Raw genomic sequence first — 26,920 nt, 5'->3', positions numbered from 1 at the left:
CACTTTTAGCCCCCTATGGGGGCTCTATGGGCCCTGGTCAAAAGTAGTGCACTATATAGGGAATTTGGTGCCGTTTGGGATGCATCCGTAAAGTGTTGTGGGTGAGAGAGTGTGATTGCAGTGGAATGAGCTGCAGTGTGCTGCTGTAGAGGATAATGAGGATGTCTGACTGGGCTGCTCCCATCCCATTCGCCCGTCGCCAGCCTGTGAATTTCAGTAGGAAGTGTTACTGTGGAGAGAGAGAGGCTTTCTTTCACCTCGAGCATGGGGACAGCACAGGCACAGGATGTGTCCCAAATGGCACCCTATTCCCTATATAGTGCACTACTTTTAACCAGAGCCCTGTGTGACGGTGTCCCAAATGGCACCCTATTCCCTATATAGTGCACTACTTTTAACCAGAGCCCTGTGTGACGCATGCACACTTTAATCCCAACATTCAGGTGGAGGGATGGAGGGATGTAACACTCTTTCATTGTGTATAGTCTCATTTCTCAAACAGGGTCAGTGCTCAGTAAAGATGCCCTGAGGGGAGAAATTGCACATAAAACACCAGAAAGGGTCACTGTCTGCCTGAAAAGTTACTCCTAATATGCTATGAGGAGCAGGAGTGATGTGTGAAGCTTACCACAGGGCACACACTGGTTGAATCAATGTTGTTTCCACAGCATTTTAACCCACGTTGAACCCAACGCGGAATAGACGCTGCCCAGGGTTATTTTTGTAATTTTTTTTTTGTGGAATACAGTTGCTGTTTGGACAGAAGCTACACCCCTTCCAGATAATTTCCCATTCTTGTTCTGTAAATACTGCTTTTAACAATTTAGTTTTATCCTCCGCATTAATTTTTAATGATGTTTTCCGCTATGGAAATCAGTCACATGGCGAACGTGGCCTTTTGAAAGATTTAAGTGTCCTCCTCGGCGCTCACAGTGGTTTAGCGATAATTTCACGTCCGCCCTAATGATAGCAGCAGCAGAATTTATTGAGGTACCATAGTTGCAGCCAATCCATACAGCTAGAGGCGGCGGCGTCGAGCAGAGACGGCGGACCCCTGGCAAAGAAACGGGTGGCTGAGACACAAGTGGGAGCACAAGCCGTCAGACTGTCTAACAAGCTATAGGCCTCAGTGTTAACAGATCTGTGCAAACAGCCCCGCCAGAGAGGAACAGCATAGGTCTCCTTCTCCATGGAATTCAGCCTCCCTCCTCATCCATACATGTATGCCAGCCAACAAGGCCCCTCTCTCCAGTTCTGTCTCGCTAACTCACTGCCAATGCGTGCATCCCATTGTTCCAACTATTGCAGTGGCACTCATTCACGTCTGTCACGCTTAACTCGATTTTGATTGTGGAGCAACATTGTGCAGCAGTTTATGAGAGACATTACTGTGGTAATCCTCCTCCTCGTTGCCTCACTGGCTGTTCTCATAGTCTGTTCTCAATTGAACCCTATTCCCTATATATCCCTATGGGCCCTGGTGAAAAGTAGTGCACTACATAGGGAATAGGGTGCCATTTGGGACTTAACCCGGGAAACTTTATAGTTTGAAAACTGTTTTGAGGACGGATTTTCATCAGAGTGTCCTGGCACCGCAAAATAGGAGCACCACAAATGTCTGGCCTATGAATTAGTATGATAATAAAACGTAATGATTCGGAATTTACACGAGTGTGAAATGAATGTTGTGGAATTGATGTTATTGCCCTGAAGCGAAATTCTTTAACTTCTATGTATCCTTTCTTGCAACTGGACTGCATTCTGCTCTTCCATATATATACCACTATATACAGTGCCTTCGGAAAGTATTCAGACCCCTTGACTTTTTCCACATTTTGTTACGTTACAGCCTTATTCTAAAATGTATTACATTGGTTTTTTCCTCATCAATCTACACACAATACCCCATACATTTTTGCTAATAAATAAAATAAAATAAAGGAAATATCACATTTACATAAATATTCAGACCCTTTACTCAGTACTTTGTTGAAGCACCTTTGGCAGCGACTAGAGCCTTGAGTCTTCTTGGGTATGACGCTACAAGCTTGGCACACCTGTATTTGCATTTTCTCTGCAGATCCTCTCAAGCTCTGTTAGGTTGGATTGGGAGCGTTGCTACATGGCTATTTTCAGGTCTCTTCAGAGATGTTCGATCGGGTTCAAGTCCAGGCTCTGGCTGGGCCACTCAAGGACATTCAGAGACTTGTCCCGAAGCCACTCCTGCGTTGACTTGGCTGTGTGCTTAGGGTCGTTGTCCTGTTGGAAGGTGAACCTTCGCCCCAGTCTGAGGTCTTGAGCACTCTGGAGCAGGTTTTCATCAGACCAGAGAATCTTGTTTCTCATGGTCTGAGAGTCTTTAGCTGCCTTTTGGCAAACTCCAAGAGGGCTGTCATGTACCTTTTACTGAGAAGTGGCTTCCGTCTGGCCACTCTACCATGAAGGCCTGATTGGTGGAGTGCTGCAGAGATGGTTGTCCTTCTGGAAAGTTCTCCCATCTCCACAGAGGAACTCTAGAGCTTTGTCAGAGTGACCATCTGGTTCTTGGTCACCTCCCTGACCAAGGCCCTTCTCCCCCGATTGTTCAATTTGGCTGGGCTGTCAGCTCTAGGAAGAGTCTTGGTGGTTCCAAACACTGTCAACTGTGGGACCTTACATAGACAGTTGTGTGCCTTTCCAAATCATGTCCAATCAATTGAATTTACCACAGGTGGACTCCAAGTTGTAGAAACATATCAATGGAAACAGGATGCACCTGAGCTAAATTTCGAGTCTCATAGCAAACGGTCTGAATACTTACGTAAATAAGGTATTTCTGTTTTCTATTTTTAATACATTTGTAAAAATTTATAAAAACCTGTTTTCGCTTTGTCATTATGGGGTATTGTGTGTAGATTGCTGAGGATAAAAAAATATATATCCATTTTAGAATAAGGCTGTAACGTAACAACATTTGGAAAAAGTACTTTCCGAAGGCACTGTATATGCCATTTAGCAGACGCTTTTATCCAAAGTGACAGTAGTTCGTACACTACGTTTTCCTATTGGCATACACCTATGGGTGGCCCCAGCGGGAATTGAAGCCACGATCCTAACGTTGCCATGCTCTACCAACTGGGCCACACAAGCAACACTGACTTCGTTCTCCCTTTCCCAGATGCCTCGACCTCGGGGGAGACCAAGTCTCGGGTGACGGACAGCTCTCAGTCGCCCACCTATCGCCTCAGAACAGAGCAGGAGCAGGTGGTCCTCTACTCCCCAGAGCAGACCTCGCTCCATGAAAGTGAGGGTCTGTTATTAATGCAACCTCGTGTTCCACTGTGGCGCTCTCTCTCTTTTTCTCTTCCCCTCCTCTCTCTTTTTTCTTCCCCTCCCTCTGTCTATAATTTGAATGAGTACGCTACAGTGTGGAGGGTAGGGAGGTGGAAACGGCCACTGTGTGAGGTCATTAGCACTGTGTGGACTGGCTAAAGGTCATGTAGTGTTTTGAGGACACTCACACTGTCTCTCTCCTCTCTCTCCTCACCTTCTCTCCCCCCCCTCTCTGTTTCTCTCTCTCATTCTGTCCCTCTCTCCCTCCTTTCCTCTCTCCTTCTGTCTCTCAGGGTCTACAGGGAACTCCCGCAGCTCCACCCAGATGAACTCGTACTCAGACAGTGGCTACCAGGATGCCAGCAGCTACTTCAGCGGCCAGAACCAGAATAATCTGGCCAAGGCCGAGCTGAGGATGCAGCACTCGTACCCGGGCACAGGCGGCACCTCCACCCTCCTGAGGAATGCCAGGGCTGAGGGCCAAGCACAGGTCCAGGTACGGACACGAAGCAGAGGGCACACCGTCTGCAGCAGTCACGACCCTAGAGTTGAATAGAGGAAACATTGTCTGCGGCAGTCCCAGCCATAGAGTTGGATAGAGGAAACACTGTCTGCGGCAGTCCCAGCCATAGAGTTGGATAGAGAGTTGCATGCTGTCACAGAAGCGGAAATGGCAAAGATAGGAGATGAGCTCTATGGTCATGACTCTGACTGCTATTGAGCACACAGATGCTACTGCTGGCTACACAGTCACAGGGAGATGAGGTGGAAGTTAGAGAAAAGAGAGATGAAAAGGACCTAGAATATTCCCCTAAGGCATTAATATTTTCTGTGAAGATGTTGAATGTCTAATGAAGATCACCGTAAAAGGATTTTAGGGCTCTATTAAATGTGATGTTAAAATGTGTGGTGGTTGCTCAGTAGTTTGTCCTTGTCTGTCCTGGCAGGCCCCAGTGTTAACTGCCGCAGCGCCGGGTCGAGCCATGAGGAGGGTGAGCTCGGTGCCCTCCAGGACCCAGTCCCCAGCCTACGGCAGCAGTGTGTCCCCCTCCCGCGGCTCCCTGAGGGCCACCATGGGTAGCAACTACGGTTCCCCCATCGTGACAGAGCCCAAGCCCCTGTCCAGTATCTTCTCCACCACCCTGCCCTCAGCGCAGCGAGCAGGCTCCCCTTACAACACCCAGAAGAGCTCCCCCGCAGCCCTGCGCCGCATGGGCAGCGCACACTCCCGTTCGGGCAGCGCCAGCCGCACCACCTCGCCCTACCTGGGGTCGGCATCGGGGCGCATGGGGTCCCCGTTAACGATGGTGGACGGCCCCCTCACCCAGCAGCCGGTGGGGTCGTCGGTGTCTCCGGTGCGCTCCAGCATGACGGCCCAGCCCCAGCACTATGGCTCCACCCTGCCTCGCTCGCTGATCCACCATGACTCCGAACCCTACGGAGCCCAGAGCTATGACGTCTACGAGAGGATGATCCCACGGCCTGACAGCTTCACAGGTCCGTTCTTATGCCTTCCCCTTTGTACACATATCTAGAGTGGGTGTGCTCACTCTCTCCAAGTGTCTACTCTCTCTGGAGATAATACATGCATGCCTCCACAGGGCAGGAGATAATGGATGCGTCCCAAATTGTACCCTATTGCCTATATAGTGCACTACTTTTGACCAGGGCCCTATATGGTCAAAAGTAGTGCACTATATACATTGAGTGTACAAAATATTAAGAATACCTGCTCTTTCCATGACATAGACTGACCTGGTGAATCCAGGTTAAAGCTATGATCCCTTATTGATGTCACTTGTTAAATCCACTTAAATCAGTGTAGATGAAGGGGAGGAGACAGGTTAAAAAATGATTTTTAAGCCTTGAGACAATTGAGACATGGATTGTGTATGTGTGCCATTCAGAGAGTGAATGGGCAAGACAAATGATTTGAGTGCCTTTGAACGGGGTATGGTAGTACGTGCCAGGCGCACCAGTTTGTCAAGATCTGCAATGCTGCTGCGTTTTTCACGCTCAACAGTTTCTCGTGTGTATCAAGCACAGGAGGTTGGTGGCACCTTAATTGGGGAGGACGGGCTCGTGGTAATGACTGGAGCGGAATAGGTGGAAAGGTATCAACAACATCAAACACATGGTTTCCATGTGTTTGATGCCATTCCATTCACGCCGTTCCAGCCATTATTATGAGCCGTCCTCCCTTCAGCAGCCTCCACAGGTATCAAGAATTGTCCACTACCCAAAGGACATCCAGCCAACTTGACACAACTGTGGGAAGCATTGAAGTCAACACGCTTTTGACACCTTGTAGAGTCCATGCCGCGACGAATTGAGTCTGTTCTGATAATAAGTACATTAAAGTCCTCTCCCCATAATCAGAGTTGGACTCCAGTCTGAGGCTCTGCTGTCAATGCTTTTCCATTGGCATGCTGCAGCACACAGTGAGTCACTGCACACAGCCCAGAGACCCATTGTCTGCATCCCAAATGGCACCCTATTCATTACATAGTGCACTACTTTTGACCAGATCACTATGGACCCTGGTCAACCTCTGGTCAAAAGTGGTGCACTATATAGGGGATAAGGTGCCGTTTAGGACGCAGCCCATGTCAATCTGTGGCATGGGCCAAGGCCAGACCCTCGCTCTCATGTAGACTCGCGTCATAAACCACAGGCCACTGTTTGAAGGGTTTGGCATGATCCATCCATCCACTCGCACAGTTGGATATACTGCCACTGCACTAGAATGAATGCAAATAGGCCTACATCCATTGGGAAAAACTCCTAGTACTAGAAAAAGACTGGGGTTTCTTAAGCAAACTGCAGAGTCGAGAAATAATGTATTGACATACCAAAGACAAAGCCGTTGTTTGGACTTTGTTGTTTGTGTACGTTATCCGATTTGATCCCAAGTGCATAAATAAGATACGTGCGTTAAAGTAAAGTTAGATTTTGTTTCCCCTGTCAAGTTCATTTAAAATGAAGAAGGGTGCCATCATGCCTGCCTGCCATCCCCCTGAGATGAATCAGTGTGCTCTGGTTGACAACTCCTCTAAGTAATTCATATGTTGTGTGTTGATTGATAGATCTGTTGTAATTTCTCTTCGCGGGTGTCAGCCATAGGAGTCTGACTTTACATTTCAAAGCCCCGTAAATACTAACTGCTTGACAGGGAGTCTAAAGAAAGAATGCTAGAAGAATTCTAGAATGATTGTCCTATATTGCTGCAGAGGCTTTTCTTCTTCCACTGCATCAGAAATGAGCATTCGTTACTCGTTTGTCATTTCCATCTGGAGACGCGAGGGTTGTGTAGTGCGTGTTATCAGACATTTTCTGTCGAGTTTTTGTTCCTCTTTGGAAGAAAAGATCCCTGTGGTGTAAAACAGTTTAAATGAAATTATGTTCTATAATTCCTCACAGTAGGGGATTCTCTTCCTGGTACAAAGCAGTATTGGAAAACCAGGCCCAGCAACATCAGAAAGCGTAAGAAACGGCCCAAATGGCACCCTATTCCCTACATAGTCCATTACTTCTGACCAGAGCCCTAAGGGTGCCATTAGGGACACAACCATGTTTTCCACTCCAGAATAATTTCTGATATTTTGAGGCGTTCTTGTATGAAACATAGAGGTTTATTGCAGGGTTTTCCTGCAAATTGCAAATTATTCCTGTTTTCATAATGGACGGCTTTGCAGATGAATATAGAAATGCATGCAGCCAATTTCCGGTACAAGGCCTATCTCATTTTACTGAGTGCCTGCCGTTATTTGTATACGGTCTATTGTGCCCGCCTTTAAACTAATATTCATATGACTTTGTGTTACTTTGAATTATTTCAGCTGTCCCACTAGTGAAACAATCTATACAGTTATATATCCCGATATTATTTCGGACGATATACAATATATATTTGGACGTTTATACTTGACTCCTTTTATTTCGTACCTGTGCCAAAACTCAGGTAATTTTCATCCAATAGCTTGTTCATCTTCTTTTTAAATAGTGAGCTAATGCTCTCGTCCCTCGTTTCCCTCTTGTCCCTCGCAATAAAATCACAGTATCGAACTACAATACATATAGAGTCGTGAGAATTGCAAAACAAATCGTATCGGGACCTAAGTAACATGACAATATCGTGAGGTCCCTGGCAATACCTAGCCTTTAGTCCCAGGTAGTAGCAATATTTCTCCATGTTTTTATCATGAAAAGGTTGATATAATGTGTGTTTTTTGACCAACTTTTCCTCCTGCCATTGGATATCTACAGACCTCCTGGTAGATGATGACCTTCAAGGTGAATTCTAACTTCATCATGTTGCCCTCCCCTCATAATGTGCTTGGGTCCGGGGTGAAGTTTCCCCTCGGTACAGATCTAGGACCAGCTTCCCCTCCCCCAATCCTGACCTTAACCATTATTGGGGAAAATGCCAAACTGACCCAAGATCACCGTCTAGGGGCAACTTCTCCCTACATTAGTGTCTGAGCATGGCATGTATGTTTTTTTCTGTGGGGACTACGCGTGTCACCTTTTTGTTCGTAGCATGATCATCATTTCCAACCTATTTCCTTTTACAAGCATTAAAACCCCATTCACATAGGGCAGAAGTTAAAACGGCTATGGAGAAATGCCTTAACGTGTAGAGTTATCATTTCCAGACCAAGTAAGTCTGTGGTTTTACCATTACTTTCTTGAACTTTTGTAAATCAGGGCCCAAGAATAATAATCTCCACGAGGCCATTATATCACTGCATTGCCCAGTGTCTCTCTCTCGCTCTCTCTCTGTCTCTCTCTCTCGTGCTGATGGCCATAATCCACATACGATGACTGGTGATCTCTCCCCGAGACACAAATGGCTTTTTAAAACTCTTTCTCTAAGGTGCAAAGTCTGCAAACACATTGGCCACTTTGGCCAGTCAAGCCCAATAGCTCTTGTCTGAATTGTCTATCTGCTCTGTCCCAAACCCCCATGCCACCTCGCACCCAGCTGCCCCCAAAGGAACTAGTTGGCACAAAGTCACATACAGTGCATTCGGAAAGTTTTCAGACCCCTGGACTTTTCCAACATTTTGTTATGTTACAGCCTTATTCTAAAATTGATTAAAATGTTTTTCCCCCTCATCAATCTACACACAATACCCCATAATGACAAAGCAAAAACAGGTTTTTAGAAATGTTTGCAAATGTATTTAAAAAAAAACATGGAAATATCACATTTACATAAGTATTCAGACCCTTAACTCAGTACTTTGTTGAAGCACCTTTAGCAGCGATTACAGCCTCAAGTCTTCTTGGGTATGACACTACAAGCTTGGAACACCTGTATTTGGGGAATTTCTCCCATTCTTATCTGCAGATCCTCTCAAGCTCTGTCAGGTTGAATGGGGAGCGTCGCTGCACAACTATTTTCAGGTTTCTCCAGAGATGTTCGATCGGGTTCAAGTCCGGGCTCTGTCTGGGCCACTCAAGTACATTCAGAGACTTGTCCCGAAGCCACTCCTGCGTTGTCTTGGCTGTGTGCTTAGGGTCGTTGTCCTGTTCGAAGGTGAACCTTTGCCCAAGGCTGAGGTCCTGAGCGCTCTGGAGCATGTTTTCATCAAGGATCTCTCTGTACTTTGCTCCGTTCATCTTTCCCTCGATTCTGGTCCCTGCCGCTTAAAAACATTCCCACAGCATGATGCTGCCACCACCATGCTTCACCGTAGGGATGGTGCCAGGTTTCTTCCAGACGTGACGCTTGGCATTCAGACCAAAGAGTTCAATCTTGGTTTTATCAGACCAGAGAATCTTGTTTCTCATGGTCTGAGAGTCCTTTAGGTGCCTTTTGGCAAACTCCAAGCGGGCTGTCATGTGCCTTTTACTGAGGAGTGGCTTCCGTCTGGCCACTCTACCAAAAAGACCTGATTGGTGGAGTGCTGCAGAGATGGTTGTCCCTCTGGAAGGTTCTCCCTTCTCCACAGAGGAACAGTGGAGCTCTGTCAGAGTGACCATTGGGTTCTCAGTTGGGCTGGGCGGCCAGCTCTAGGAAGAGTCTTGGTGGTTCGAAACTTCTTCCATTTAAGAATGATGGAGGCCACTGTGTTCTTGGGGACCTTCAATGCTGCAGAAATTGTTTGGGTACCCTTCCCCAGATCTGTGCCTCGACACAATCCTGTCTCGGAGCTCTATGGACAATTCCTTTGAACTCATGGCTTGGTTTTTTCTCTGACGTGCACTGTCAACTGTGGGGCCTTTCCAAATCATGTCCAATCAATTGAATTTACCACAGGTGGACTCCAATCAAGTTGTAGAATCATTTCAAGGATGATCAATGGAAACAGGATGCACCTGAGCTCAATTTTGAGTCTCATAGCAAAGGAACTGAATACTTATGTAAATAAGGTATTTCCATTTATTTTATTTTATAAATTTGCAAACATTTCTAAAAACCTGTTTTTGCTTTGTCATTATGGGGTGTTGTATGTAGATTGATGAGGATTTTTATTAATTTAATCAATGTTAGAATAAGGTTGTAACGTAACAAAATGTGGAAAAAGTGAAGGGGTCTGAATTCTTACCGCATGTACTGTATGTGCTTTGATGGCATCATGGCACAGGTCCTCTCCTGTGCTCATCTGGGCCAGGACTGCCTGTGTGTCCCTTGGATTATGTCAGCAGTAGCAGTGACAGGGATGTGGATGTTCACACGCCTGCGCTCATTTGCATTCAGTTGACAAATGCCACCGGAAAGCTGAATCCTGAGCCCGACCTGAAGTCTGCAGGCTGCAGCCCTCTCTCCCTCTCCCTCTCTGTCTCTGGCCAGACCCAGACCACGAACCTCCCACTCCCTGCTCTCCCCTCCTCTTCCCCAACTGGTCCAGTGTTGGCAGGAAGTCATTTCTCCTCTCTGCCACTGAAAATTGGAAGATGAAGACAAATCTTCCCTGTAGTTTGGCCATTATGCCCAATGTCCATTTCAGAGCACTGGAGGAGAGCAAAGGCAAATGTCGATCAACAGCCTCTATGCAGGTGGCCCATGCCTAAATGCTTCGGTTTACGGAAACAGTGGTGTAGAGTTAAAGCCTTCAGCTTTCCATACTTGTGTAATCTTCTTCTTGGGAGCGGAACTTAGTGTTTTCGTGGATTTTGCTTTTCTTACTTCCTTGTTGAGAAAAGGTTTAGAGAATTATTTTGGACCAGGAATGTAAGTCAGCTGCATCCATTTAAATGTTTGTTTCTACAGAGTCAGTGTGCCAAACCGCCACCTCCCTACAGTACGTCTAGCCTCTGCCAAGTACAATCTGTTTGGGCCACAGGAGGAGGTTAAGGCAGCATTAAACGAGTATAACACGCCATCAATGTTCACCACAGACGGTCATATATTATTTTCAGAGACAATTTGCAGCTGCTTCCGAACCTGAATGCTACATTTCACCAGGGAAGCAGAATAATGGCACAGGGATTAGCGTGCTAAGGTTTATAATGGTGAGAGAGAGAGAGATGAAGGTAGGGAGAGAGAGAGCCTGTAGAGCAGAGCAGGAATGGATATGCATGGATGCTCCTGTCTCTGTGAGATTTAGTCCTCTCCTCCCTCTCTTCTCCTCTCCAGCTACGGTTCTACTGAATGCCTTCCTCATGTCCGATGGGTTTAGCCGATTATTGGGCTGTGGCAGGCTGTGATCCTACACCGGCTCATTGATATTCCCCCTCTATAGTCGGAAACCTTTGAACAAGAGAAGCCAAAGTGATTTACTGCCAAACGGAACACCTTTGTCTGAAGCGCTGCAGATTGACTGACTGAGCCACTGCCTGGATGTGTCGCCACAGCAGCACACATTAACCTCGACAATGACAAGTCCCTCCTAGGGCTGTAAATGTCCTGTAATTTCCCCAAAATTCCCAGGTTTTCCGGAAATCCTGGTTAGACGATTCCCGGAATCAGGAGGGAAAACCTGGGAATTTTGAGAAAGTTACTGGAATTGTGTAGCCCTGATTCCTTTCCCTCCTCATCCTCGCTGAAACAATGCAATAGATGTCACTACCTTTAACCCATGGGGAAATACCGTTTTAGTGGATGGCAGTAGCTATGCTTTCCATGTCGTGCAGTAAGCTGTTTGAATAGGGTTTATTATCCACTGGCTCGTAATTTAGCTGTTCATTAGTTAGTGTGCGAAGCTGGAGGTTATCAGGGGTCTCGCGGCAGCATCCCCCCAGAGACGAAGCCCCTCCCCGGGTCTCTCTCGCCACAGGTGAAGGCACACTGCGGATGCTCCAGAGGTCATGTTTATTTGGTCCTGTTTCTGAGGCGGAGGAGAACAGTGTGTTGCTACTGAGTATCTATCTAGCTGCCTCACTGGGCTTCAACACTCCTGGAAAAATATTTATATATTTAATATTCATTTATTCATTTTGAACTCCGATAAGAATCCCTAATTTATCTCGTTAACGCATGACAACGTCAGTGTTGAGCAGCTTTTGGAGCCTCAGCTCGCCAAGCGGTGTTGGACCGGAGCCCAAAATAATGGTGCTGAGGGGAACAGAGGGTATCATGGTGTTAGGAACATGGCCCTGGAGCTTTGGGCCGGCCGCCGCGGTAATAACTGCCGGCTGGATTTATACGTGTGGATACAGAGAAGCATATGCTGCATGATTGCTTTTGACTTGGTATGCATCCCAAATGGTACCCTATTCCCTATATAGTCCACTACTTTTATAGAGTTCCGGTCAAAAGTAGTGCACTATAAAAAAGAATAGGGTGCCATTTGGGACGCGACATTTTTCCACGTTTGGACCAACCAGCCCTCGTGTCAGTCAGCTAGTCAGCCATGCTACGCTGCGACTCCCCCAAATACTATTGTCATAGTAATTAACCTGGTGTGAATTTGTAATTTGACTGACCTCAGTGGGGTTTCCCCCTGGTAGGTGAGCTTATGGTGAAGAGAACCCCCCTCTCCATTTCCAGAAACACGCTTGCCCACATCCTGACATTTTCTGGCTCAGCCTTGTTCTACTAGACTATATCTCTTCTCTCTCACTACAAATCCTGAGAATGGGGAAGGCAACTTCTATCCTATCAAGACCCAGGGTCTGTGTTCCAAATGGAACCCTAATCCCTTTGTAGTGCACTACTTTTGACCAGAGCATTATGGGCCCTGGTCAAAAGTAGTGCACTACATAGGGAATAGGGTGCCATTTGGGACTCTTCCCAGGTGTGGCCTCTCATACTGAAACATTATGCTGAGTTCACTGCTGGGTGGTTTCAACTAGTGGTCGAGGCTTTGGGCTATATTTCACTATATATTTCCTCCTAGGCCAGAGAGGTACTATGAGAAGTATGGCTAAGAGTTAATTGTTCAGCTAAGAGCTGCTAGAGAGAAGAGAGTGTGCTTACTAAAAAGCTGGATCATTAAGAGAGAGGGTGGAGAGGAGAGCTGGGGCGGTGCAGCATGACAAACTACATACCACTACTGCCTTAGCATTACACAGAATTCATTTCAATTAAGTCTTTAGCAGCTAAACTATCAAACTTCAACACGGATAACAAGGAGTTTTTCTCCGAGCTCTCGCTAGCAATTCCAGAGTGTCTGAATCATCACAGTTGAATTGTAGCTGTGGTGTGTGCTGCTGTGTAGTAGCTCCAGTGCTGTCACTGTGTGATGGTAATGGGGATTAGGGGTGACACACAGGGAGACGCACGAGGCCGGTGGCAGTCTCTAACCCTGTACTACTGTCTTGGGCTCTGTCCCCTATATAGTGCCCTACTTTTGACCAGGGCCCAAAACAAGTGCACTATATCGGGAATAAGTTGCCATTTGGGATGCAGACTTACCCTCCCTCGCCTCCCGCCCCCCTCCCTCTAGGCATGCGGAGCTCGTACGCCAGTCAGCACAGCCAGCTGGGCCAGGACCTGAGGTCAGCCATGTCCCCTGACCGACACATCACGCCCATTTACGAGGACAGGACCTTCCATGGGCCCCTGTACCGCAGCCCAAGCCACCAAGGCCCCGTGGACCTCAACCACACCTCGCAGAGCGCCATCTACAGGGGGCCCTCAGGTACGGGAACCACATGACTAGGGCTGCAAAATGGCTGTCACTTTCACCAAATTCACAGGTTTTCCAGAAATCCTGGTTGGAGGATTCCTGGATTTCCTGCTTATTCCTTCCTAATTCCGAGAATCTTTCAACTGGGATTTCTGTAAAACCTGGGAAATTTGGGAAAGTTCCCGGAATTTTGCAACCCTAACGTCATCTCAATGTGCACTGATAAGAACACTAATGCAAACATTATGCTATCAAGGCATTAATAAGCAGATTTGATCACCCATGAGGCCAGACAGGCAGCATTAGTGAGAAACAGATGCTGAGGAGAGAGCAGTCTCCTTCATTTAAAATGACTCTGTCATGGTTTATATATGTTAGAGCCCCACTCTAGCCCAGATTCTCTATCTCACTCACTCACTCACTCACTCACTCACTCACTCACTCACACACACACAATCTCCCCCGGGAACACGTTGTGCCCAAGCCAGACAGCCATCCAGCCCAGCCAGACTGCATGTTAGCCTGTCTCTCCATCCTTCCCTTCCTCCCTCCTCCGTCAAAGATGGGGCTGAGACAGGAGAGGAGACAGGCCTGGGCTGATACTCAAGCCACAAAAGAGTCAATTACCTGTGTGTCACACTCATAATGAGAAGAGGGATGAGGGGCCACACACAGGGTGCGTCCTAAATGGCACCCTATTACCTATTAAGTGCACTACCTTTGTTTGACCAGGGCCTAAAAGTAGGACATGCTATCCCAGCATGCCCAGCCTACACCCCAAATGGCACCCTATTCACTATTTAGTGCACTACTTTTGACCAGGGTCCATAGAGCTCTGGTCAAAAGTAATGCACTAAATAGGGAATATTGTGCCATTTGGGACGCAGCCACTGCCAGCGGTTTATGTTTGGATGTTAGCATTCTCTCCTCATCGTCCCTCCATTGTCCTCCAGCACTCACCCAATTCAGCATCCTTTATTTAGCAGACCTGAGATCATCCCTGACCCATAAGTCTAGTAATAAATGGTATTGATGCTCAGAAGAAGCCTCTCAGATAACGATAAGGGCCCATAATGTGCTTGCGCCCAGCTATATTGAGAGGAAGAGAAAAAAGGAAGTTGGGGTCTTTACAAAAAAACTACCTTATTAGAAGAAAAAAATATCTAATTTAATCCCCAAGCACTCTTTGTTATGGTGTGAAATTAAATTTGAATGGCCTTTTTCCCTGGCTACATTCTTTATCTACAGTATTTCTGGTGTATTTCTAGTGAGAACTAGGTTATTTATGCTAAATGGCAATATTGATTCCTGGCACAGAAAAAGAACATTGCCGAGCTCGGGTACGGCTAGAATGCAAATACTGATCAATACTGATTTTGTAGCATTTTAGAGATGGAGTGAGTTTTGTTTTCCTATAAGATTATTTTAGTAGACTTTAAAAGTGGTGGCTTGTAGCCAGGTTTTGTTTACTTAAGAAACTATGAGAAGTGATCTTCAACTGTAGGTACATAGAGTATAAGTTTGTTGATTATGGGACGCTGTTTCACATTTACATTTTAGTCATTTAGCAGACGCTCTTATCCAGAGCAACTCACAGTTACTGCATTCATCTTAAAGGGATACTGCAAGATTCTTCTACTTACCCAGAGTCAAATGAACCCGTGGATACCATTTTTTATGCCTCTGTGTGCAGTATGAACGAAGTTAGAGGTAGTTTTGTGAGCCAATGCTAGCGTTAACGCAATGACTGGAAGTCTACAGGCACTGCATACAGAGACATAAAAATGGTATGCACGAGTTCATCTGACTCTGGGTAAGTAGTAAATTGTCCGAATCTCGCAGTATCCCTTTAAGATAGCTAGGTGAGACAACCACATATCACAGTCATAGTAAGTAAAAAAATCCTCAATAAGTCCATGCTAGTAAGAAAAGACAAATGTGAGTGTTAGTGAGATTTACGGATATTTGCAGTGGGAGTTTTTTCTGCGGTGTGCGAGTTGAGTCTACCCACAGTGGTGACCTATGAACAGCCTGAAGGCAGCGAGTCAATCATGATATCACAGGACTGACCTATGAACTGCCAAGCAGAGAGGGGCATTGATGTGAAAAATGAGATTTTTGGAGGGCAGCTTCAAGTTGACGTCCTGTTTCTGGTGGGAGGGAGTGTGTGTGTGTTCGGTGTGTGGGTGTGTACTGTGAGTGTCGTATGTGTGCCTTGTGGGTGTGTGTTTGCAGCGTGTGCAGGCCCAGTCCCTGCAGGACGGTAGCAAAGAGATGTGACCGGAGGAGAGGAGAGCAGCAGTCACGCTGTCACGCAGTCACGTGGGCTCTGTGTGCTGCTCGGAGCAGGAAGGCGGGCAAGGGCCAGGCTCTGTGTGTGAGTGTATGTGTGTGTGTGTGTGTGATATTGTGAGAGAAACTAGGTCACAATATCACAACGCGAGGAGGAGAGAGGGGGCAGAAAAATGTACATTGTTTTATGGACGATGACACAGTCAAGACGCTCGAAGACTAAATATTTGCCCTGGCCTGGAAGATTTGAAGGAAGGATGTCCTGTTGGTGTGTTTATGCGTTAGCTTAGCTGGCGTTAGCGCCGGTGCTGTTTCACCTATATAGGGAGGGCTGTGTGTGCCTATTACTGTGTCGGACACTTGGCCGGGCTCACTGCACTGTGTGGAGCTGGCCTCAGACCACACTGAAGCAGACAGGAGAGAGGGAGGCGAGAGGGATTAGAAGAGGAGTGTTGCTGGATCACCTACTACAATGAAGACTGCAGCCCTGTGAAAACCTGCAGGATCTGGCTGACTTAATCCTACCTCGTTAAAAAACAACAACAACAAAACAGTCCCTTTGAAGAAGGATAATTATATAGTGTGGAATCATGGGAGTGCTGTTTTACACTCGTCATTAAGTGGATCCAGATTGGCGGAATTGCTGTGTGAGTGAAAAAGCCTTGTGTTTTCAGCTTGATGAGTTGAAAAAGGACTGCAGCAGCATGACAACTAACTGTCAGTCCACGAGGAAAGACATCAACACTGTTGGTGAATCAATGTTAATAATGATAGCGAAACAGGGGTAACTAGAAGGACAAACAAGGCAAAATAACATTGTTGTGGATGGAATCCCAGAGTCTCCACATGAGACCTGGATGGAGTCTGAGGAGAAAGTGAGGAAAATGATAGATGAAAAGCTGCCGATAGATCATAAGAAGATTGAGGTGGAGTGCGCCCACATGATTGGAAAACCTATCCAGGTGACAGACCCAGGTCAATAGTGATAAAGTTCCTGAGGTACAAAGACAAGGTGGCTGTTATGGAGAGTGCCAAGAACTTGAGAGGAACCAACATCTTCCTCAACGAGGATTACTCTGAAACTGTGTGCCAGAGGCGAAGAGAACTGATCCCAGCCATTAAAGCTGACAGAGAGCGTGGGAACATTGCTTACATCTGCTACGACAGGCTCATTGTCCACCCTCCCACCCAAAAGCCTGGAAGGGGTGAGAGAACCAAGCAGATGGGTTCATAGCCTAAGCCCCGCACCAAGATTGAGGCTTGCTTTGTTTGTGGTTTCCCATATTATGTCTATCTCTAATAAGCTACCCAGGAAAGGGCTAAAAATAGCCTATATTAATATATGCAGCCTAAGAAATAAGGTTCATGAAATCAATAGCTTGCTAACCTCAGATAACATTCATATATTAGCCATCACTGAGACTCACTTTGATCATTCCTTTGACAACACAGCAATAGCAATACAGGGATATAACATCTATAGAAAAGAGAGGATAAATATGGTGTCGCTATATATTTTCAGAGCCAAATTCCTGTGAACCTCAGAGAAGATCTCACGCCAAAGGTTGTTGAAGTGTTGTGGTTGCAGGTTCTTTTGGGGTGCTACTATCAGCCGCCAAGTACAAACAGTTAGTATTTGGATACATGTGTGAAATGCTTGATAGTGTATGTGATGTTAACAGAGAGGTCTATTTTCTGAGTGAACTGAATATAGACTGGTTTTCATTGAGTTGTCCTCTCAAGAAGAAGCTGCTTACTGTAACCAATGCATGTCCGGTTATTAATCAAGTTACCAGGGTGTTTACAAACAGTACAGGAACTATATCATCCATGTGTATTGATTATGTTTTACTAATGCCACAGAACTTTGTTCTAAAGGTGTCTCCACACCCGTTGGATGTAGCGACCACAATATAGTAGCTGTATCCAGAAAAGCCAAAGTTCCAAAGGCAGGGCCTAAAATAGTCTATAAGAGATCATACAAAAAGTTTGATAGTGATTCCTATGCTGAAGATGTAAAGAAGATTGATTGGTCTAATGTGTGTAATGGGGAGCATCCAGACGCTGCATTTCAAGCATTTATGAAATTGCTCCTTCCAGCTATTGATAAACATGCACCTATTAAGAAACTGACTGTTAGAACTGCTAAGGCGCCGTGGATTGATGAGGAGCTGAAAAACTGTATGGTTGAAAGAGATGGGGCTAAAGGAGTGGCTAATAAGTCTGGCTGCACATCTGACTTGCTGACTTACTGAAAATTTTAAATTTATGTGACTAAACTCAACAAAAAGAAGAATAAACTGTATTATGAAACTAAGATAAATGATATAAAATATGATGGAAAAAAGCTTTGGAGAACTTTAAATGAAATTATGGACAGAAAGACAAATTCAAAACACAGTCTTTTATTGAATCAGATTACTCATTCATCACAAAACTCTTTGATGTGACCAATTATTTCGAAAACTACTTAATTGGCAAACTCAGGCATGAAATGCCAACAACAAACTGTTAGCCATCATATTCATGCATAAAATGCCTAGTTATGAAAGAAAAGCAATGTCAATTAACATTTCATAAAGTTAGCGTGGAAGAGGTTAAAACATTGTTGCTGGCCCTCAATAATGAGAAACCACCTGGTATTGACAACTTAGATGGAAAGCTACTGTGGATGGTAGCGAAATACGTTGCCGCTCCTATTTCTCATATCTTCAATATGAGCGTGGAGAAAAATGTTTTCCCTCAGAACTGGAGAGAAGCTAAAGTCATTCCGCTACCCAAGAATGGTAAAGCACCCTTTTCTGGTTCTATCAGCAGACCAATAAGACTACTGCCAGCTCTTAGCAAACTTTTGGAAATAATTGTGTTTGACCGGATACAATACATTCCTATAGAGAATGGCATTCTACATGTACTGCATGTACTGCACTGGCACAAATGACTGCTGAAATAAATTGTTAATAAGAAGATGGTGGGAGCTGTTCTGTTAGATTTTGGTGCAGCCTTTGATATTATTGACCATAATCTGTTAGAGGAAAAATTTACACCCTCTGCCACACCCTATGCCAAAGAGTTGCAGTTAGTTTCAGAATGGGTGGCCAGCAATAAACTAGTCCTGAATATAGCTAAGACTAAGAGCATAGTATTTGGTACAAATCATTCCTTAAGCTCAAGACCTAAGCTGTTCTGGTTATGAAAAATGTGGCAATAGAGCCATGATAGCATGGAACTCCCTGCCATTTCATATCACTCAAACAAGCAGCAAAAGTACCTTTAAAAAAATGAATTATGCAGCACATCACAGCACAACGCCTCTGACCTAAATAGCTGTAGCATGTCCCTCCTGAGCACATCTGGTGTTTGGGTTAAAGTTCAAGATAAGATGTGCATTTGGCATCAGGATATCAGGGCCTGCTCAGAGAAAGTAATTGTAAGCAAAGTAGAGTAAGGACGTACTCCTCCATATGGTGTGATAGTCTCAAATTAAATCAAATGTTATTTGTCACATGCTTCGTAAACAACAGGTGTGGACAAATAGTGATATGCTTACTTCCAAATAATGCAGAGATAAAGAAAATAGAGAAATAATAGAAAAGTAAAACACATAATAATAAAAGTAATAATAGATACATACACAATGAGCAAGAATAACTTGGATATATACACGGGGTACCAGTACCGAGTCGATATGCAGGGGTATGAGGTAATAATGCGAGGTAGTCTGGTCAGTTTACTGATGTTATTTAGTAGAGCAAAGTTTTATTAAAGTGTATGAAAGTGTATTCTTATTTTGTGTTTGACTGGTGGATGCTGCTGGGTGTGAGTGTGGTGCGGGGAATGAAAATAGAAATGCAAAACAAGTTTCTGAGAACCGGAGGAAACTCCATAAGAGAACCAGAGGAAACTCCATAAGAGAACCGGAGGAAACTCCATAAGAGAACCGGAGGAAACGCCATAAGAGCACTGGAGGAAACTCCATAAGAGAACCAGAGGAAACTCCTTAAGAGAACCAGAGGAAACTCCTTAAGAGAACCAGAGGAAACTCCTTAAGAGAACCGGAGGAAACTCCATAAGAGAACTGAAGAAAACTCCATAAGAGAACTGGAGGAAACACCATAAGAGAACCGGTGGAAACTCCATAAGAGAACCAGAGGAAACTCCATAAGAGAACCAGAGGAAACTCCATGAGAGGGAACTCCATAAGAGAACCGGAGGAAACTCCATCAGAGAACCTGAGGAAACTCCATATCAAGGGGAATTTATTCATTTTATGAATAAGTCCAAAGGCCACGCACTATACTTTAGCTAAGCCTTTATGGACGGTAGACTGTAACACGTTACACTATACCTCAGTTAACCCTTTATGGGCGGTAGGCTGTAACATGTTACACTATACCTTAGCTAACCCTTTACGGCTGGTAGGCTGTAACACGTTACGCTATACCTTAGCTAACCCTTTATGGGCGGTAGACTGTAACACATTACACTATAGTGGTCAATCTGGTAATAAACGGAAATTTCATCTATATGTGAATGATACTATTATGTACGCAACTGCCTGACTGCTGACCTGGCTGTGACAAGGCTCTTACTGATTTAAAACCCGTACTTAATATGGGCAAAACTAAATATTTGTTGTTTTCAAGATCTCGTATGATTGTCTCAGATGGATTACATATTTACTCATCGGATGTTTCTATAATCAAACGAGTCCCTGCATACAAATACCTTGGTATTTGGATTGACAATGATTTATCGTTTAAAAAAACATACGACTAAGCTTGTTAAGAAACTAAGATTTAAAGTGGGCTTTTTTTACAGAAACAGATCTTGTCTCTCTAGTCAGCAGGAAGCAGATTGTGCAGTCAACCTTTCTACCTGTTCTTGATTATGGTGATACTATTTATCAAAGTGCAGCTGCCTCTACTCTTAAACACCTGGATGACGTTTTTCTTAGCGCCCTTCATTTTATCACATGAGACAGTTTTATTACTCATCACTGTATACAGAGTTCGTACTGCTTGGTGACCTAAACTGGGATATGCTTAACATCCCGGCCAACCTACAATCTAAACTAGATGCCCTCAATCTTACACAAATTATCAACGAACCTACCAGGTACAACCCTAAATCTGTAAACCTGGGCACCCTCATAGATATCATCCTGACAAATTTACCCTCTAAATACACCTCCGCTGTCTTCAACCAGGATCTCAGCGATCACTGCCTTATTGCCTGCGTCCGTAATGGGTCCGCGGTCAAACGACCACCCCTCATCACTGTCAAACGCTCCCTAAAACACTTTAGCGAGCAGGCCTTTCTAATTGACCTGGCCCGGGTATCCTGGATGGATATTGACCTCATTCCGTCAGTAGAGGATGCCTGGTTGTTCTTTAAAAGTGCTTTCCTCTCAATCTTAAATAAGCATGCCCCATTCAAAAAATTCAGAACTAAGAACAGATATAGCCCCTGGTTCTCCTCAGACTTGACTGCCCTTGACCAGCACAAAAACATCCTGTGGCGTACTGCATTAGCATCGAACAGCCCCCGCGATATGCAACTTTTCAGGGAAGTCAGGAACCAATATACACAATCAGTTAGGAAAGCAAAGGCTATCTTTTTCAAACAGAAATTTGCATCCTGTAGCACTAACTCCAAAAAGTTTTGGGACACTGTAAAGTCCATGGAAAATAAGAGCACCTCCTCCCAACTGCCCACTGCACTGAGGCTAGGAAACACTGTCACCACCGATAAATCTACAATAATTGAGAATTTCAACAAGCATTTTGCTACGGCTGGCCATGCTTTCCACCTGGCTACCACTACCCCGGCCACCAGCTCTGCACCCTCCGCTGCAACTTGCCCATGCCCCCCCTCCTTCACACAAATTCAGACAGCTGATGTTCTGAAAGAGCTGAAAAATCTGGACCCCTACAAATCAGCTGGGCTAGACAATCTGGACCCTTTCTTTCTAAAATTAGCTGCCGAAATTGTCGCAACCCCTATTTCTAGCCTGTTCAACCTCTCTTTCGTAACGTCTGAGATCCCCAGAGATTGGAAAGCTGCCGCGGTCATCCCCCTCTTCAAAGGGGGTGACACTCTAGATCCAAACTGTTACAGACCTATATCCATCCTGCCCTGCCTTTCGAAAGTATTTGAAAGCCAAGTTAACAAACAGATCACTGACCATTTCGAATCCCACCGTACCTTCTCCGCTATGCAATCCGGTTTCCGAGCTGGTCATGGGTGCAGCTCAGCCACGCTCAAGGTCCTAAATGATATTATAACCGCGATCAATAAAAGACAGTACTGCGCAGCCGTCTTCATCGACCTGGCCAAGGCTTTCGACTCTGTCAACCACCGCATTCTTATTGGCAGACTAAATAGCCTTGGTTTCTCTAATGACTGCCTCACCTGGTTCACCAACTACTTCTCAGATAGAGTTCAATGTGTCAAATCGGAGGGCCTGTTGTCTGGACCTCTGGCCGTCTCTATGGGGGTGCCACAGGGTTCAATTCTCGGGCCGACTCTATTCTCTGTGTATATCAATGATGTTGCTCTTGCTGCTGGTGAAGCTCGGATCCACCTCTATGCGGACGACACCATTTTGTATACATCTGGCCCTTCATTGGACACTGTGTTAACAAACCTCCAAACGAGCTTCAACGCCATACAACACTCCTTCCGTAGCCTCCAACTGCTCTTAAACACTAGTAAAACTAATGCATGCTCTTCAACCGAACGCTGCTTGCACCCGCCCACCCGACTAGAATCACTACTCTCGGAGGGTCTGACCTAGAGTATGTGGACAACTACAAATACCTAGGTGTCTGGTTAGACTGTAAACTCTCCTTCCAGACTCACATTAAGCATCTCCAATCCAAAGTTAAATCTAGAATCGGCTTCCTATTTCGCAACAAAGCCTCCTTCACTCATGCTGCCAAACATGCCCTCGTAAAACTGACTATCCTACCGATCATTGACTTCGGCGATGTAATTTACAAAATAGCCTCCAACACTCTACTCAGCAAATTGGATGTAGTCTATCACAGTGCCATCCGTTTTGTCACCAAAGCCCCATATACTACCCACAATTGTGACCTGTACACTCTTGTTGGCTGGCCATCACTACATATTCGTCGCCAAACCCACTGGCTCCAGGTCATCTATAAATCACTGCTAGGCAAATCCCCGTCTTACCTTAGCTCACTGGTCATCATAGCAACACCCACCCGTAGTCTGCGCTCCAGCAGGTATATCTCACTGGTCATCACCAAAGCCAACACCTCCTTTGGCCGCCATTCCTTCCAGTTCTCTGCTGCCAATGACTGGAACGAACTGCAAAAATCTCTGAAGCTGGAGACTCTTATCTCCCTCATTAACTTTAAGCGTCAGTTGTCAGAGCAGCTTACCGATCACTGCACCTGTACACAGCCCATCTGTAATTAGCCCACCCAACTATCTCATCCCCATATTGTTATTTATTTTGCTAATTTGCACCCCAGTATCTCTATTTGCACATCATCTTTTGCACATATGTCATTCCAGTGTTAATACGAAATTGTAACTATTTTGCACTACGTTCTATTTATTGCCTTACCTCCATAACTTACTACATTTGCACACACTGTATATAGATTTTCTATTGTGTTATTGACTGTACATTTTGTTTATCCCATATGTAACTCTGTGATGTTGTTGTTTTTATCCCACTGCTTTGCTTTATCTTGGCCAGGTCGCAGTTGTAAATGAGAACTTGTTCTCAACTGGCTTACCCGGTTAAATAAAGGTGAAATGAAAGAAATATATATAAAAAACTTTACCAAAAGCTTGGCTGGACTTCTTTGAAGTCACGTAGATCACATCATTACGCTCTTTTTGTTTACAAAGCCCTGCTCCACAAACTCCCGACTTACTTAACATCACTGTTAAGATGTAAAATGACAAGTTATCAAACCCGTTCACAGGGTTGGTTAACTCTGGAGACTACTTTGGTGTTCACAGGGTTGGTTAACTCTGGAGACTACTTTGGTGTTCACAGGGTTGGTTAACTCTGGAGACTACTTTGGTGTTCACAGGTTTGGTTAACTCTGGAGACTACTTTGGTGTTCACAGGGTTGGTTAACTCTGGAGACTACTTTGGTGTTCACAGGGTTGGTTAACTCTGGAGACTACTTTGGTGTTCACAGGGTTGGTTAACTCTGGAGACTACTTTGGTGTTCACAGGGTTGGTTAACTCTGGAGACTACTTTGGTGTTCACAGGATTGGTTAACTCTGGAGACTACTTTGGTGTTCACAGGGTTGGTTAACTCTGGAGACTACTTTGGTGTTCACAGGGTTGGTTAACTCTGGAGACTCCTTTGGTGTTCACAGGATTGGTTAACTGGAGACTCCTTTGGTGTTCACAGGGTTGGTTAACTCTGGAGACTACTTTGGTGTTCACAGGGTTGGTTAACTCTGGAGACTCCTTTGGTGTTCACAGGATTGGTTAACTCTGGAGACTCCTTTGGTGTTCACAGGGTTGGTTAACTCTGGAGACTACTTTGGTGTTCACAGGGTTGGTTAACTCTGGAGACTCCTTTGGTGTTCACAGGGTTGGTTAACTCTGGAGACTCCTTTGGTGTCTAGAGAGTTAGGTAATTCAGCCTTTAATTTCCTTGCACCTTACATGTGGAATTATCTACAATACACTTTACAATTGGAGGAATTGGTACCTCTAGGGCATTTCAGACGGTTGTTAGAGAACCTTTTTACTGAAGAATGTGTCTGTTTCTTATGATTGTGTTTTACTTTTCGTGAATTGATGCATATAATAACGTGTATTTGAATGTGTATATGAATGTGTAGTTTAATGTATTTTTATGTGTATTGTGGTGCTATACAGGCCTCATCTGGAAAAGAGACCTTGATCTCAGCATTGACTCCCTGTCAAAATAAAGGCTAAATATACAGTGGGGGAAAAAAGTATTTAGTCAGCCAACAATTGTGCAAGTTCTCCCACTTAAAAAGATGAGAGAGGCCTGTAATTTTCATCATAGGTACACGTCAACTATGACAGACAAATTGAGAAAAAAAATCCAGAAAATCACATTGTAGGATTTTTTATGAATTTATTTGCAAATTATGGTGGAAAATAACTATTTGGTCACCTACAAACAAGCAAGATTTCTGGCTCTCACAGACCTGTAACTTCTTCTTTAAGAGGCTCCTCTGTCCTCCACTCGTTACCTGTATTAATGGCACCTGTTTGAACTTGTTATCAGTATAAAAGACACCTGTCCACAACCTCAAACAGTCACACTCCAAACTCCACTATGGCCAAGACCAAAGAGCTGTCAAAGGACACCAGAAACAAAATTGTAGACCTGCACGAGCCTGGGAAGACTGAATCTGCAATAGGTAAGCAGCTTGGTTTGAAGAAATCAACTGTGGGAGCAATTATTAGAAAATGGAAGACATACAAGACCACTGATAATCTCCCTCGATCTGGGGCTCCACGCAAGATCTCACCCCGTGGGGTCAAAATGATCACAAGAACGGTGAGCAAAAATCCCAGAACCACACGGGGGGACCTAGTGAATGACCTGCAGAGAGCTGGGACCAAAGTAACAAAGCCTACCATCAGTAACACACTACGCCGCCAGGGACTCAAATCCTGCAGTGCAAGACGTGTCCCCCTGCTTAAGCCAGTACATGTCCAGGCCCGTCTGAAGTTTGCTAGAGTGCATTTGGATGATCCAGAAGAGGATTGGGAGAATGTCATATGGTCAGATGAAACCAAAATAGAACTTTTTGGTAAAAACTCAACTCGTCGTGTTTGGAGGACAAAGAATGCTGAGTTGCATCCAAAGAACACCATACCTACTGTGAAGCATGAGGGTGGAAACATCATGCTTTGGGGCTGTTTTTCTGCAAAGGGACCAGGACGACTGATCCGTGTAAAGGAAAGAATGAATGGGGCCATGTATCGTGAGATTTTGAGTGAAAACCTCCTTCCATCAACAAGGGCATTGGAGATGAAACGTGGCTGGGTCTTTCAGCATGACAATGATCCCAAACACACCGCCCGGGCAACGAAGGGTGGCTTCGTAAGAAGCATTTCAAGGTCCTGGAGTGGCCTAGCCAGTCTCCAGATCTCAACCCCATAGAAAATCTTTGGAGGGAGTTGAAAGTCTGTGTTGCCCAGCGACAGCCCCAAAACATCACTGCTCTAGAGGAGATCTGCATGCAGGAATGGGCCAAAATACCAGCAACAGTGTGTGAAAACCTTGTGAAGACTTACAGAAAACGTTTGACCTGTGTCATTGCCAACAAAGGGTATATAACAAAGTATTGAGAAACTTTTGTTATTGACCAAATACTTATTTTCCACCATAATTTGCAAATAAATTCATAAAAAATCCTACAATGTGATTTTCTGGATTTTTTTTTCTCATTTTGTCTGTCATAGTTGACGTGTACCTATGATGAAAATTACAGGCCTCTCTCATCTTTTTAAGTGGGAGAACTTGCACAATTGGTGGCTGACTAAATACTTTTTTCCCCCACTGTAAATACCTAATTTAACCCTTTATGGGCGGTAGACTGTAAAACGTCAAATTTAGTTTGGTTTAGTTCATTTCTATACACTACACATGAAGAAGGATGTAAGTGAAGCCCATCTGATAATAATAATGACTGTTCAATTTGTTGGTAGAGCATGGTGTTTGCAACGCCAGGGTTGTGGTTTCGTTACCCACGGGGGGCCAGTATGAAAAATGTATGCACTCACTAACTGTATGTCGCTCTGGATAAGAGCGTCTGCTAAATGACAAAAATGTAAATGTAAAATGTTGAATGGAGTGGCGTGATGGATATCTAAAATGTCCATGTATGTAGCTAAAGTGAAGGATTAAATTGAAACTTTAGGAGGAAACTCCAACACGGTTGCTGAGGTGAATGATTAAATTGAAGCCTTAGCGGGGAGGAAACTCCATCTGTAGCTCATTTATGAGCTGAATGGCAGGGTTGCTAGGGTAACAACTGTGGTTGAAGACTTAGCTGGAGGAATTGTTGAATTTCCATTGTTGTTTTCGTTGCGCTTGCATTCCGTAACATCTATGAATCAATTGGAACACCTGAAATTGGAACACTAAGCAACTGTAACTAAATGGATTTTGCATGGATTGCTAAGGCATAAGTGTGTATTTTTATTTTTAAATGTATGTAGTTCTGTACCTGTCTATTAATGTATTATGTCATGTTATGTAGTTCTGTCCTTCAGCTGTAATTGACTATTAATGTTATATATTATGTC

At 44.8% G+C, this 26,920-nt stretch overlaps 1 protein-coding gene across 4 annotated transcripts in view; it reads left to right on the top strand.

The window, feature by feature from the left end:
• LOC121551853 (plakophilin-4) overlaps positions 1-26,920 on the top strand; it is a gene marked incomplete at its 5' end in the record, with an annotated part of 103,249 nt that overhangs the window by 44,722 nt on the left and 31,607 nt on the right. For 2 of the 4 annotated variants that reach the window (XM_041864552.2, XM_041864550.2), the window contains 5 exon segments: positions 3,158-3,283; positions 3,606-3,808; positions 4,260-4,809; positions 7,579-7,605; positions 13,149-13,343. In XM_041864552.2, the coding sequence (XP_041720486.1) occupies positions 3,158-3,283; positions 3,606-3,808; positions 4,260-4,809; positions 7,579-7,605; positions 13,149-13,343 (1,101 nt within the window). 4 annotated transcript variants of the gene reach the window in all.

Source organism: Coregonus clupeaformis, chromosome 4 (assembly GCF_020615455.1).
Source record: "Coregonus clupeaformis isolate EN_2021a chromosome 4, ASM2061545v1, whole genome shotgun sequence".
NCBI lineage: Eukaryota > Metazoa > Chordata > Actinopteri > Salmoniformes > Salmonidae > Coregonus > Coregonus clupeaformis.
This window is presented reverse-complemented; position numbering and strand designations above follow the sequence as displayed.